Source organism: Aspergillus uvarum (assembly GCF_003184745.1).
Source record: "Aspergillus uvarum CBS 121591 unplaced genomic scaffold BO82scaffold_2, whole genome shotgun sequence".
Classification (NCBI taxonomy): domain Eukaryota; kingdom Fungi; phylum Ascomycota; class Eurotiomycetes; order Eurotiales; family Aspergillaceae; genus Aspergillus; species Aspergillus uvarum.
In genome coordinates, this window is record NW_020291299.1 from 467,289 (window position 1) to 480,644 (window position 13,356).

General features: G+C 53.8%; 3 protein-coding genes across 3 annotated transcripts; 2 read left to right on the forward strand and 1 right to left on the reverse strand.

Moving 5' to 3' along the window:
* Positions 1–931: 931 nt before the first annotated feature.
* Positions 932–2,401, forward strand: BO82DRAFT_388418 (uncharacterized protein; the record flags this gene model as incomplete). Its single annotated transcript, XM_025638387.1, has 1 exon — positions 932–2,401. Exon 1 carries the CDS (start codon positions 980–982, stop codon positions 2,399–2,401), a length of 1,422 nt encoding a protein of 473 aa, XP_025497031.1. The 5' UTR covers positions 932–979.
* Positions 2,402–4,512: 2,111 nt separating this feature from the next.
* On the forward strand, positions 4,513–6,250 carry BO82DRAFT_412677 (FAD-dependent oxidoreductase; the record flags this gene model as incomplete). Its single annotated transcript, XM_025639851.1, has 3 exons — positions 4,513–5,026; positions 5,124–5,352; positions 5,677–6,250. The coding sequence occupies 3 exons, from the start codon at positions 4,513–4,515 to the stop codon at positions 6,248–6,250; spliced, it is 1,317 nt and encodes a 438-aa protein (XP_025497032.1).
* Positions 6,251–6,437: 187 nt separating this feature from the next.
* Positions 6,438–12,852, reverse strand: BO82DRAFT_299832 (beta subunit of fatty acid synthase). Its single transcript, XM_025632033.1, has 4 exons — positions 7,719–12,852; positions 7,184–7,669; positions 7,018–7,133; positions 6,438–6,945 (listed from the first exon to the last, which is right to left on the reverse strand). The coding sequence occupies exons 1-4, from the start codon at positions 12,832–12,834 to the stop codon at positions 6,511–6,513; spliced, it is 6,153 nt and encodes a 2,050-aa protein (XP_025497033.1). The 5' UTR covers positions 12,835–12,852; the 3' UTR covers positions 6,438–6,510.
* Positions 12,853–13,356: the final 504 nt, after the last annotated feature.

Consider the following 13,356-nt stretch of genomic DNA (forward strand, 5'->3'; position numbering starts at 1 on the left):
GCTAGAGACCTTTCACGACAGATGTCAACTTGTCCTGCATCGCAGCTGTGAGGGACGGTTCAACATAACATAGGTGGACGTGTGACCTTCAAATGACAACAAGGTGAATGCGAGAGATGGATTAGTGAATGAAAGATCGGGCCGGTCTAAGATTCCATGGTCAGGCAGTATGTAGCGCCCGTGCATGCGATCAGAGCCGAGATCTGAAGGGAAAAGAGGGGGGATGAAATGAGTCGCCAGGCATTAGCCTGGATTGGGAGCAGGTGGGACTGCAATATGCACAGCCAGTCAAGGGAAGGGAATTGTTGGCAAACGACGAGGGGCAGAATTAGCGCAGGCAGGAAAGAGAGAAGGGGGCGAGGAGAAGGAATGGCCGACCACCACCACCACCCCCAAAAAAAGGAAACAAAAAACAAAAATAATAAACAGAAAGCTAAATCCATACACATCTTTCATTCTATAATCTGAGAGACAACAGAAGTCAGCAGAACAGTGCAGAATCCGATTTATTGATCACAGGAAGCCACAGAAATCGGCCGAATCTCGTGTTTATCGGGCCGAGATCGATCGCGTGCAGTGAATGCAGTAAAGGGCCCTGCGATCGACAGCCGCTATTGAAATGCCCCATTTCCGCCGGGCCGATCCTGGCGCCAATATTATGAGCAGCATGAGTAATATTAACCGATGCTAAGATGTTTTCATTAGGGGTTGGGGTTCTGATGATGACACCAGATGAGAAGAGCACATGTAGTCAAGATACAAAGACTGCCCAGGGCCCTGTTTAAAATGTGGCACACTGCTGTGAGACCTGCCAGCAGTGGGTATTTTCCTCCTAACAACGTACGCAGTGCCGTACAGTACAGTATATATAATAGAATTAGTCTCTCTCCCCATAACATGGTCTTCCGTAGCCCTTGTAACCCCAGGGTAAACCAAGTCAGACTCGTTCCTCATCACAACCATCACAACCGCCACCACCATGGACTATGACCACACCCAAGACATCCTGGGCCAGTTGCCCTTACTGAAGTCTTACTCCCACATGCTCCTCATCTTCCCACTCGCGGACGATGTTGCACGCCCGGAGATCGAAACAGCCCTGGAGTCGGCCATCCACCAACTCATCGCCGGCTTCCCCTTCCTCGGCGGCAAAGTCGTTCACGAGGGCCAAACCCCATCCAGCTCGGGCGTCTTCGTCGTGCGTCCTCAGCTCGCATGGCAAGATCCCAACCATAAGTTCCTGCGGGTGGAGGATCGCACGAACGAGGTCGCATCGCTTGCCGAGTTGCGTGCGACGGGGTGGCCAACGACCTCCCTGCCGAGCCTGCTGGCCCCTCCTCGCCCGGCCTTTCCGCAGCCCTATCCCAACAACAACCCCGATGAAAACCCAGCGCCCGTGCTGGACTTCCAGCTTAACTGGATTCAAGGGGGGCTGATTCTGGCCATCGCGGCCCAGCACAACATCGTCGACGGCAACGGGATGTTCCAGATCATCAATCTGCTCGCATACAGTCTCCGCGATGAGCCGTTCCCCGAGCAAGCCATCCGCGAGGGCAACATCGACCGACGCACCCTCATCCCATTGCTCAAAGACGACGAGCCCATGGACGATCACAGTGAGCTGAAGCCGGCGATTGTCCCCGCACTGTCGTCGGGCCCAGTCACACCGGAGATGCAAGCCTATATGGCGACCTTCAAATGGCGGGCGGTGCGATTCAGCGAGATGTCCATGGCCAAGATCTACCAGAAGGCTGCACCGCCCGCAACAGTCGAGTCGACATCCACCGACCAAGGGCAAGACAAGATCACCCCAAACGATGCGCTGACCGCATTCCTGTGGCAAAGACTGATCACCCTGCGTCTCCCGCACCTGCCTCCCTTCCTGCAATCATCCACCTCCAAGATCACCCGCGCGCTGGACCTTCGGCGCACAATCAACCTCTCGCCCTACTACATGGGCCACATGGTGCGCACGGCCAATCTGCGCCTGCCCCTCACGGAGGTTGCCTCGCTGCCACTGTATGATCTGGCCGTCAGGCTACGGAAACACGTCAAGTCACTGCACAACGTGCACGCCACGCGCAGCTACGCGACGTTCCTGGCCAATGAGGAGGATAAAAGCAAGGTCGCGTACGGGGGCGCATTCAACCCGTTGACGGACTTCTCGTGCTCGAGCATGGCCCACGTCTCGGTGCCGGTGTTTGGGCCGCTGGGCAAGCCGCATGCAATCCGGCGGCCCTCGTTTGAGATCCCCTTGCCGTGTGCGTGCTATGTCGCGCCGGTGATTGATGAGGGGGATGGGGAGGGAGGGTGGGAGGCGTTGCTGTGTCTGAGCGAGCAGGACTGGGAGTTGCTCCGGGCAGATGAGAAGTGGAACGAGGTGGTGCGTTACATTGGTTGATTCATGAGGATCGTGAGGATCAACCAGGTTGCGCCTATTTCGGGGCAGCAATCATGGGATATGAGCGATGAGTGACGAGCGATGAAGCAACGAGTCGATATTGAGTAGTTTAAGTAGATTAGAATGATATCAGTTTCGGCTACTCGATAGTTGCATCTTACTACGGACACACATATTGTTGAGCATATTCAAGCATCAGTACTTGCCTCAGTGTCATACGATGGGAAGCAATCACAAATCAAACCGGCATTGTGATATGCTACGAAGAGAGGCTGCATTGTCTATATTCGCTCTTCCCACTATATCAATACTCTCGCTTCAATCTACACATAGCTCTGTTCTTATCCTTCCATCGTCATTCTGAGTCCAATATCTCATATACGTCGTTGAAGAGAATGGCGAAAACCCCCAGCTGCCTACTTGAACGTCTCCCTCAGGACATACGACCTCTAAAGCTCCCCCTCTGTCCTGAAAATAGCAAACCCAACCCTAAACATCGCCACTCTACAACTCCCTATCTCCCCTCAACCGCCCACAAAGCTGACTTTAAGCCCTTGGCCCTCGTAAAATCTGACTACAACGAGGTCCATCCCTAGTTTCAAACCCACCCAGATTCAGATCAGTCCCATCCCAATCCCGTCCAGCCTCACCTCAATCCCCCCATAATTTAAAAATCAACACTCTCCGTAAACCGCCTATCATCACCCAGTCCGGGCCCCGGTCCAAGATTCGCCGGAAATCCTCGGAGATTTTCCCACGATCTAAGTCCAATTCCCAACCTGCCACCTAATCTGCCAAAGCCCCCCAGCCCCTACCAAAAGAAGACCCCTTGAGCAACCCAACCCTGATTCCATCTCAGAACCCCCTAAAATAACCGCTTCACCGGCCCGTCCGGCAACCCACATTTAGCAACAAAACGCCTTGCCCCCCTGCTTGTGTAGCATTCCCCTTCCCTCCAATTCGTTGGATTGGACTCCTGCTTTCATCCGATACACTATCTACACTAACGCCCCAAGAAAAATGGAAAACCAAACGGGCTGCCGAAACCTGGTCCCTGAGGGTAACCTGTTAAAATCCTGATCTCACCTCCGTTCCGTACTACAGCGAATCCGGTGACACAAAACCCTCCTGCCGCCTCGGAGATATCATTTTTTTTTCTCCTGCTTGGGGCCTGGTTACACGATATGGAGATGTTGTGCAACGGGAGTGTTTAACCTCCCTGCTTGGCTTCCTTTGTTTTTCATGCTTTGTGTTATTCTGGTTATCCATTGCTTTAATTCTTCCCGTTTCAACTGGCAAGCAGAATGGGATGATCTCTCGGTCGAGAGAGCGAGTAATCCTGGGACAGGACACCTTACAGCTCCCAACCACCTCCCCAAAATCCAATCATAACCAGCGCAGGCAGGATGGGGGGAGGGCAAGGAACCAGAGGGATATTTGAGCTCTTCGGTAGTTATCCGGCCCTCTACCTTCTGTACCACCCAGCATCGTAGCCTTAGCCCCCTTCCCCCCAGAAAATTCGTGGGAAGAGAGGGAGGTGACGCGCACGGAGAAGCCAAACTGTGCGGATCTGTTCACTCCTTCAAGCCGGAATGTCGCCCTGTTGGTTTGTCCGCGAGGATTCCGGGCGCTGACTGGAGGAAAGAGGTTGCGTTTGCGCTGTCATGTAGTACAGCCAGTTCACAGGCAAGAGAAGCAAAACATCTGCTGCTTGGGGGGGGGGGAAAGGGTAGACGGGCGACTTCCTCTGTTCGTTTGTTGACACTCCCCGAGAATGGTGACAGGGCATGACTAGCCCTACCTTGGACGTTCTGCAGCCTGAAGCGAAGGGAAGCTGGGAAGGTAGTTGGTTAGGTTTTGCTGAAGGTGCATAGCATAGACTCCGTTGGCTGCCTTGGTTATGGGTTCTGAGTAAGTGGGTGAGTGTGAGCCAGCCTTGGAAGTATGTACTCTCCGCCTGGTGTAGACCCTCCCAAGTACTCCCTTTAGTACCCGTGGTAACATAGCATCCTGTAGTTTGAGATTGTATACCCGCTCGCCCACACGCACAGAACAGGCCGTTGTCCCCAGTGCACGTACACGTACACGTACAATCCACAACCTCAGCCAGCATGACCATCGAAATCGCCATCATCGGCAGCGGCCTTATCGGCACGCTGCTCGCGCTGGGCCTCCTCAACCGCAACTCTCCGCACCTGCGCATCCAGGTCTACGAGCAGGCCGCGTGCCATCGCGAGCTGGGCGCGGGAATCGGCTTCACGCGGGCAGCGCGGCACTGTATGATGCGGCTGGACCCGCGGCTGGACGAGTGTCTGCGCGCGGTGGCGACCGAGAACGGCGAGCCGGGCGACCCGGACTACAACATGCGGTTCGTGGACGGCTACCACACGTACGTGGACAATGACAATCATCAGCCCGTGGGAATCGAGGGGAAAGTCTACAAGCTGTATGCGGGACCGCGGGGATTCGAAGGGTGCCACCGGGCGCACTTCCTGGAAGAGATCATGAAGCTGATGCCCGAGGGGGTGGTGCGGTTCGGCAAACGCTTGGAGCGGTACGAGTATCTTGAGTCGGGGAGGATTCAGTTGGTGTTTGGGGATGGGAGTGTGAGGGAGGTGGATGGAGGTGAGTTGCATCATCCCATACCAATCCACTTGATGCACCCCGAAAGCCCTAACTTCACCACCCACCCAAATCCACAAGGACTAACAGCACACCACAGTGATCGGCTGCGACGGCATCAAGTCGCGCGTGCGTGACCTCATGTTCCCCAACGCAGACCACCGGCCACGCTACGCGCACCAGCTCGCCTACCGCGGCCTCATCCCAATGGACCAGGCGATCGCGCATCTAGGCCGCCACCGCGCCCTCCTCCAGCACATGCACTGCGGGCCTCACGCCCACGTCCTGCACTTCCCCGTCGACAACCAAAAGCTACTGAATGTGGTCGCGTTTGTCCCGGACCCCAAGGACTGGGACGTATCGAGCTTCACGGGAGCTGCCACTACCGCCACAACCCCAACACCAGAGGACACCACCACCACCACCACCACCACCAGAACCAAAAGCCCCAGCCCCAGCCCCAGCACCCCAATCAACACCCCGACTCCAGCGGAGCTCAAGAGTGACGGTGACGCCGACCCTAACGCCAGCACAACAGCAAGCACGACCCCCAGCACCACCACAATCAACACCCCGCAAACGAGCCGCACCACCACTCCCGACGGCACCAGACCAGCCCTAACCACCACGAACCTCTCAAATCAAGATGAAAGCCCCCAAACAACCCCCCAAACCCACCTCTTAACAACTTTCGCACACTGGACCCCCTTCCTCCGCACCCTCCTAACCCTCCTCCCGGACCACCTAACCCAATGGCCGATCTTCGACCTCTACGACCAACCCCCACCCACCTACGCAATCTCCCAAGTCTGTCTCGTCGGCGACGCAGCGCACGCCGCACCCCCACACCACGGGGCGGGGGCAGGCCTGGGGGTGGAAGACGCCCTCGCCCTGGTCACGGCGCTGGGGTGCGCGGAGGCCGATATTCTTTCGGGGAAGCTGACGGTCCCGCAGGCCCTGGAGGTGGCGTTCAAGACATACTCGGATGTGCGGTATAAGCGGTCGCAGTGGGTGATGCGGAGTAGTCGCGAGGTGTGTCGGGCGTATGAGTGGGAGTTGTTTTCCGGAGAGGCCGGCGGGGAGACGGCCGAGACGGGGATGATGGGCCGCGTGTTTGAGGAGATTCGGCGGCGGACGATGACGGTGTGGGGGTTGGATGTGGAGGGGATGGTGGGCGAGGTGCAGGGGCAGTATTGGCGGGGGACGTGGGGGTATTCTTGTTTTTGAGTTCAAGAGTAGTCAACAGGGACAAAGCGTTAGTGTAGTGAGTTGGGTGGGTAGGGTGGGAAGTGGGAAAGTGAGAAGGGAGGAAGAGGAAGAGGGTGTAGCTCTGTTTATGTCAAGCATCGTGGGCATTTCCTTAGCATGATCGAAGAATGTGCGGCAACTGGGGATCATCATTCAATTGATTCATGTGGAACTCATTGCACTGAAAATCAACAAATGCCAGCGATATGTGGAAAGTCAATCTATTCCGGGCTTCTAATCTATGCCGTAACCCCCAGGATCTCCCCTAAGATCGGACTCTGCGTCAACGCATATGCCTCCCGAACATACTCCTCGTTCACCGAGAACGGCTTCGCCATGACATTAGGGATGTACCGCCCCTCCAACTCGGCCATGTTTACGTTGCCCTCCAGGAACCCAGGCTTGAGCAGACACTGTCGGAACCGATCCACCGTCGATTTCAGATGACTCGAATGGAATGGAACATCGATCCCCTGCAGAGGAATACTCGCGGTCCCCCTCTGCAGCTGGATTGGCTTGCGGAGACCCTGTGCCGCACCCAGTAGATTTTTGATGGTTGCATCGATGGCCCTCGTCTCCGTCTGATCGTTCATCATCTCCCGAATCTGATCAGGTCCGTTGGGCGAATGTGACAGTCCATCAAGAACCTTCCCAAGCACCCACAGGTTTGTGTCCTATTCAAGTCAATGGTGGTCCAAGATCCAGAGAAAGATCAAGCAATAGAAGATCAACAACAAAGAACTTACAGTGCCTGAACATACGTATTGCTCCCCCTTGACGTTGTGATTGACAATTTCCAGTAGCTCGTGGCTCACCGCAGCAATCACCTCAACCAGCCGTCCCAAAGTCGTAGCATCGAAGACTACCCACAATAAGCGGGTGTTTTATCATTGTAAATCACATGAAACTTACACTTTCCTACCCGCTTGGGATTCACTGCCGTCATCCCGTATGCCGCTCCCTGTTCCCCCCGCGTCACAGATGCCTGCATTATCAGGCCCCGGTAAAATGACAGCTCAGCCAGCGCACCCATCGGAATAGACTGCGACAGAGCTGACAATGCGCCATATTCGCCCAGGGAATGGCCGGCATACAATGCATCGGGTGAGACATAGCCCTTGCTGCGCAGGTCAGCAATCACGGCTACCTCAAATAGCAGAATCGCCGGCTGGGCGAACTGAGTCGAGTAAAGTAATCCTTTCGGGTCGGTGAAGGTATAAAACGTGGATCGAGAGGTGAGACCCGGAAGGGCAGGTGTTTCGATGCGTGTGTTATCCGGGAGCACTGTCTCAGTTGTAATCGATAGGTAATTCTGTCTGATCTTCCGGCCTTGTTTGCCACCGAAATGAACAGTGATTGATTTGGGATTGTTGCGCACAATGTCCAGCACGGACCAGCCTGTCATGGTTAGCAACCTTTCATTGACCAAGGCACGGAAAACATTTACCGTATGAGTCGTAGAGCTGCACATCGATCTTGTCCCACAAGGCTTTCGCCACCGGACTTGACTCGTAGAGGTCCATCCCCATGCCCTTGCTCTGACTACCCTGACCCGTGAACAGGTACGCCGTGGCCGGCTGATCCACAACAGCGCCACCTTCCAGAACCTTTTCCCCACTGTCCTTGCGAGTGACCTCGATCGCAAAGCGCATGCGTCCCTCAACCATCGCGGTATGCCGGATTTGGACGACCAGCTTCTCCATAGGCATGACCATGCCAGTAAAGCTTGCCTTGAACGACTGAAGCCGACTTCTTTCTCCGTGGAGTGCAAGATGCTCGAAGGCTGCCACTGTGACCGCGGAGGTACACATACCATGCGACAGAGTGCCGGGAAGGTCGGCCACTGAAGCAAATATGCTTGACACGTGGATCGGGTTAAAGTCCTTGGACACGTTGGCGTATGGCTGGTTGCTCGGCGGCATCTGCACTTCGATAGACGACAAGCCTGTCCATCCCGAATTCTTTAGCTCTACCTCCAAAGAAACCAGGCTACCTTTGCGATCTAGGAACTCAAGCACCGGGTTGCCGACGCAGTCATCGCAGCTGTAATTCACCGTTCCTACCTCCTTCCACAAGTACCCTCCGAGCTGCGCTCTGGCAGTTCCAGTCACTCTTAGTCCCTTCAGGCCACCCTCCTTGGGCATAGTATGGGTTTCCAGCGTGAACAGAAGAGTCTTCCCAACCAGTGAAATCGTCTCATCATCGACATAGAACCATTCCCGCCGTTGAAGAACAGTCTCATCAAGCTCAGATCCAAGATAAAGCTTGCGTTCCGGCTCTCTGACGCGTCTGAATAATTCCCTATCCCCATCGAAATTCCCTCGAAATATGAAAGTCGATGTCACCACGAGAACCGGTTTATCGGAGCGCATAATCTCGGCTTCCACAACGACAACCATACCAGCCTCTTCAACAAAGATAGCTCGGACCTGTGACTGTGAACGGACAACATCACCAACACATAGCATTGCCGCATCAGGGCAGTATTCGAATGTGTTTGACCGGTGAACCAGCCGCAGCAGGTCATCACCAACATCCTGGAGCACCAAAGGCTTTGCCAAAACATCCCAAGCTATGACAATTCCGATGCTGATAGGTAGGACATCTGAATCATGGAAGATAAGTCTTGGATCTGGGAAGGCCTGGCCAACAGCCGCAATCATGTCCTGTAGCACCTGCTCGGTGAGAGTCATCTCCTTCCCGTAGTATGTATCATGGATACTACCACCTGTTGACACATCTTCCCCGAACCATAATCGGCTGTAGAATGATTTGACTCGTGTGTTCCTTTCGTTCATTATTTCACAGAGACTGAAGGGGATGCTGCCAGGATCAAAACGATAAAATAGCCGCAGTGGTTCATGTACTTGAGGAGGATAAAGTTCCAGAACAATATTCACGCCGTTCGGGCTCGAAAGCTTCATGGAGGAGGTTACCCGGCATGCATCTTGGACACAGACCGATATTTCTCCTCGGTCTGGATCATAATGGAAGATTGCATTGGGGTTCGCTGCGATGAAATGCTGGAATGGGTTCCGCTGTCGTCGTCTGTTCTGTAGCAGCATGGGGTCCCCAAATACTGCGCGTATCCATGGAGGCAAACTCCGAGACAAGCTTAACCCAGCAGCCGAAACATGCAGGGACCGGTCATCAAGAGCGTCGGAGGTCGAAATGGACGTTGGAATTGACATGTCATCAACAGCTATCTCTCTTAATCCGGAAATTGACGACCAACTGTCAGGAGTGGCCTGTCCACTAGCGGAGCTGGAAGTTAAGTCTTCTAAGCAATTGTCGCGTTGGAAGCGCTCAATGAGTCCATTCAAGATGCCATCCAGTATCTCCTGGGCAGATTCATCCCGGTCAACGGAGTATTGTGCAGCCACAGGTCCGTGCAATATACAAACACGCTCGGGATTTTGGTCAGGCACGGCTTCGATATCTTCCGCCTGCCAGAGGGAGTCCTTCTTAAAATACCACTCAAAATCTTCGTTGAGAGCCGGTATAAAGTTAACCGGCTTCTGATTGGGCTTTCGGCTCTCCAGAAGAAAGAATGAGACATCTTCTGGGTTGAGGACTTCGTCTTTAGCTGCAGGACATACGTCAAGTATGAAGCGAAGGAATAGCTCTGGGTTCTCTGAGAGTACCGCGTGTGATATGTCCGCGCGGTGATCAATCGAAGCACATGGCAAGCGCTCCAGGGTCCGAGTCGCGATGTTGAAGGTAAAGCGCTCGTAAGAAGGGTCTATCCATCGTTTTTGATGACGGACATACATCAGATCAACCATACGATGAAGTACTTCCGCGTAGGTCATGTCTTCCAACTCCACCACAACACCGCGAGCATCTCGACCAAACCAGGGTTTTGCAAAGTCTGAATTCAGTCGTTGAATGATGGAGTCTCGGTCCTTGGTCAAGTACGCGACTCGGTCCTTTCTGGGCAGCTTGAACACCGTTCGATCCATATCCGCCCAAAGTTGTACTCCTCGAGTGGCGATCTTGTGGATAGGTTCACCCATCTCCGACTGGACGGTAAGAATTCCTCCTGCTGGGCCTGAATATGTCTTCACCCATTCGCTATCTGGAACACCTGGGGTGTTTGTAATGACTTGCTTGACGGCAGGAGACGTGTGTGCTTCTCGGGCCACCATCAAGCGACTACCCAGCAAAACGCCATCAAAGGGCATACAAGGGTAGCCATGCGAAACAGACCATTGTCCCGAGAGGTATGGGTAGATGCCCTCACTGTTCCCGAACCCGCTACCAGCAACTAAGTAGATGTTGGGTTGCTGTCGAATGGTGCCATATGTGCTCAAGATAGGAGCGTGGAAGTCCTCATAAGAATGATGTCCTCCCCCTCGACCACCCGTCCACTGTAGAATGATGGGAAAATCAGGATGTGACTTTGCAATATCCACGACTTGTCGTATCGTAGACACCGAGCTTGGTTTGAAACTGATATGACGCAGACCAAGTGTCCGGATATACTCCGAAACTATCTCTCCTGAAGGTACTCCCGCGCCAATCGTGAGTCCATCAATTGGGATTCGATCGTGCGATAGGCGGCGTAGCATGGCTACCTGCCAGCCCATTGCTCGGGGGTTTGCATAGATGAGGTTGCAAGTGACTCCACGACCGGGGCGAATATTGTCAATCAGCTCTTTAATTGCCGATGTCATATCCGAGCTACTTCGATAGCCCCCGCCGGCCAGTTCAGCGTGATATCCAGCGTTCATGATGGAGGCAACGAAGTCCCAATGCACAGTCGTTGGGGTCATAGCAGCAACCATAATCGGTGGCGAACCCAGCAAGCGGCTCAGTCGGGTCTCAAGCGAGACTGTGCCTCCATGCACCAGCCGCGGTTGATACCGCTGGCTCCAGCTCTGAATTCTCGTCGATGTTTGTAAGAGACGTGGCGAAAAGAGGTCACGCATAGTCCCGATCTCAGAATCGCGAGATTCTAGATCGCTAGCCTGTATGATCCTAACTCCCCTTCCTTCTTGGATCTTCTTCACCAATGGACCCAGCCCGCCTCGATCGAAGACAAGGATATGAGATGAACTGTGCATAGAGTTGGACAAGGGTAAAGACCCCGTCAAGGCAGTAGGCCAATCGCAAGGCTCCCGCGCGATTGCATCAAAAATAATATGAAGCAGATTCCCCTTGATCTCTCTTAGATCTTGACCAGTGTGGGTGTGATATACAGGGATCTTGAAATCTTTGGGTACTACCTGGTGTCGTGAAAACCGTTTCTTGAGTGCGTCGGCAGCTTTAGTGAGGAACGGCGTATGGAAAGGTGTGCTGATTGGCAGAAAGCTAGACTGTATCCAAGGCTTTCTGCTGCTGAACGGGACCCGACTCTGATCCTGCTCAGAACCAACAACCTCCGCCAGATAGCTCTGAAGGTGAACCAGGGATGTGGACGGGCCAGCTACTACGAATTGATCGCGAGCATTGATCAGCGCCAGATGTACTTGCGCTTGTGGAGGCAGGACCTGGTTGATATGTGCCAGTGTTGACTCAAGCTTGTTTCTCCTTATTCCTCGCACGCTGAGCATGTAGGAGGGCATGCTGTAGTCGTCTGTACAGTCACCGGGTGCATGTGCTGCCGATGCGAGAGTGCACGGTGCGCCTCGATGACACTCCCAGCCCAACCAAAATAGTGCTTCCATTGCTAGACCGCTATTGTCAAAGAATGTCTCCCAGGTGTCCGACATTGCGATGACTGCTGAAACCAGAAGTCCCTGTGAATGGCCTGTCGTGGCTCGGAGCAACGCGCGTAATTCTCCAGGATTCAGGCCCAGAAGCCGGCATGTTACGCAATACCGAGCCAGGCTTAGCACCCCTATTACCGGTACACTGATAGGAGCTTGAGCGATCCGACCGGTGTCTGGAATTGTCGAACTATCATTAACCCAGGCCTGGAGATTCAGGGGTTGCGCGCCAAAGTAGGACACGCATTCTGGGAGATTCGAAAATTTGTTGAGCATATCGCCGACCGTGCCGAAGAACGAATGTAACATTGGCTTGTAGGTGGCGTGAAGGTCTATTAACTCTTGTACACAGGTTCGACTCGCTTCGCCTTGACCACCAAAGACGGCCAGCAATTGAAATCTGTTGGTTTGAGCATGCTGGAATAACGCACTCATCCGATTGCGCGTCGGAAAGATGTGGTTCTCGAGCTCGCCGTTGCCGCTCAGTTCAACTGCGCGATAATACACTGTTAGATAAGACTGTCGACTTTTTGAATCTGGAATCAACTCGGCAACTTTGATGTGGATATCTTCGTCATCTTGTAAAAATCGAGATTCGAATGCTCTTAGCACGGCGACCAGGGCCGACCGAGGAGAATGTTGTCGTATGAGAAACTCGACATATTTGAGGCACAACTCTAGCGCCGACCCTAATTCTTGCTCGTCTTCGTTCTCTTTAGATGTTATCCACTGAAGGAAGGCATCCTTTTGTGACTGAAGATAATGCAACTGGGACAAAGGCACAGTAAGCGTCAGATCGAGATGTTTCCAAATGAGAGGTATCTCAACAGCTGTCGCTCGGGAACTTGTCATAAACGAAGGCAGACAAGGTGGCGAGGAAGACGAACTTGAGTTACGCATGACGATCCCAGAAGAAGAGCTAGAACTGAGGTAGGCTGGACATTGGTCCATCAAAGACATGTCGAGGTTTCCCATCCTGCGTAGCGAAGCACATTCTCGTTCACTGTATTTAGTAGTATCATAGCGAGTGACGCTGGTATAGATAGCATCACATCAGCTGCCCAAGGGATATGCATCCGAAGTTTGTCCATTGGGCCAGCTTGGCTAATAACGCCTATCCAGCCCCATCCCGTGAAGTGCATGTATATTCCGACAGGGCTGTCATGTTGACATCCCGACCACAAGCGTCCAAGCACACCAGAAATCGGGGGTTGGTCCAGGGGAAATTATCAAGGATCCCTTGTCTTGCCACCAGCAGCCGTTGGAGGATCTCCTGTCTCAGGCCGGAGTTTTATCAGGCTGACATCCCCCTTCCAGGAACAGACGCTGGCCTTGACCGACCGGAGTTTTGCAGACGGAGTTTTGTTGGACGTC

Bases quoted from the DNA above. Each gene is read 5' to 3' on its own strand.
- BO82DRAFT_299832 (XM_025632033.1), bottom strand. From the start codon at position 12,834: ATGACAAGTTCCCGAGCGACAGCTGTTGAGATACCTCTCATTTGGAAA. The intron at 7,670-7,718 runs GTAAATGTTTTC...TAACCATGACAG, and splicing joins GCAGCTCTACGACTCATACG to GCTGGTCCGTGCTGGACATT. The intron at 7,134-7,183 runs GTAAGTTTCATG...TATTGTGGGTAG, and splicing joins TCCCAAGCGGGTAGGAAAGT to TCTTCGATGCTACGACTTTG.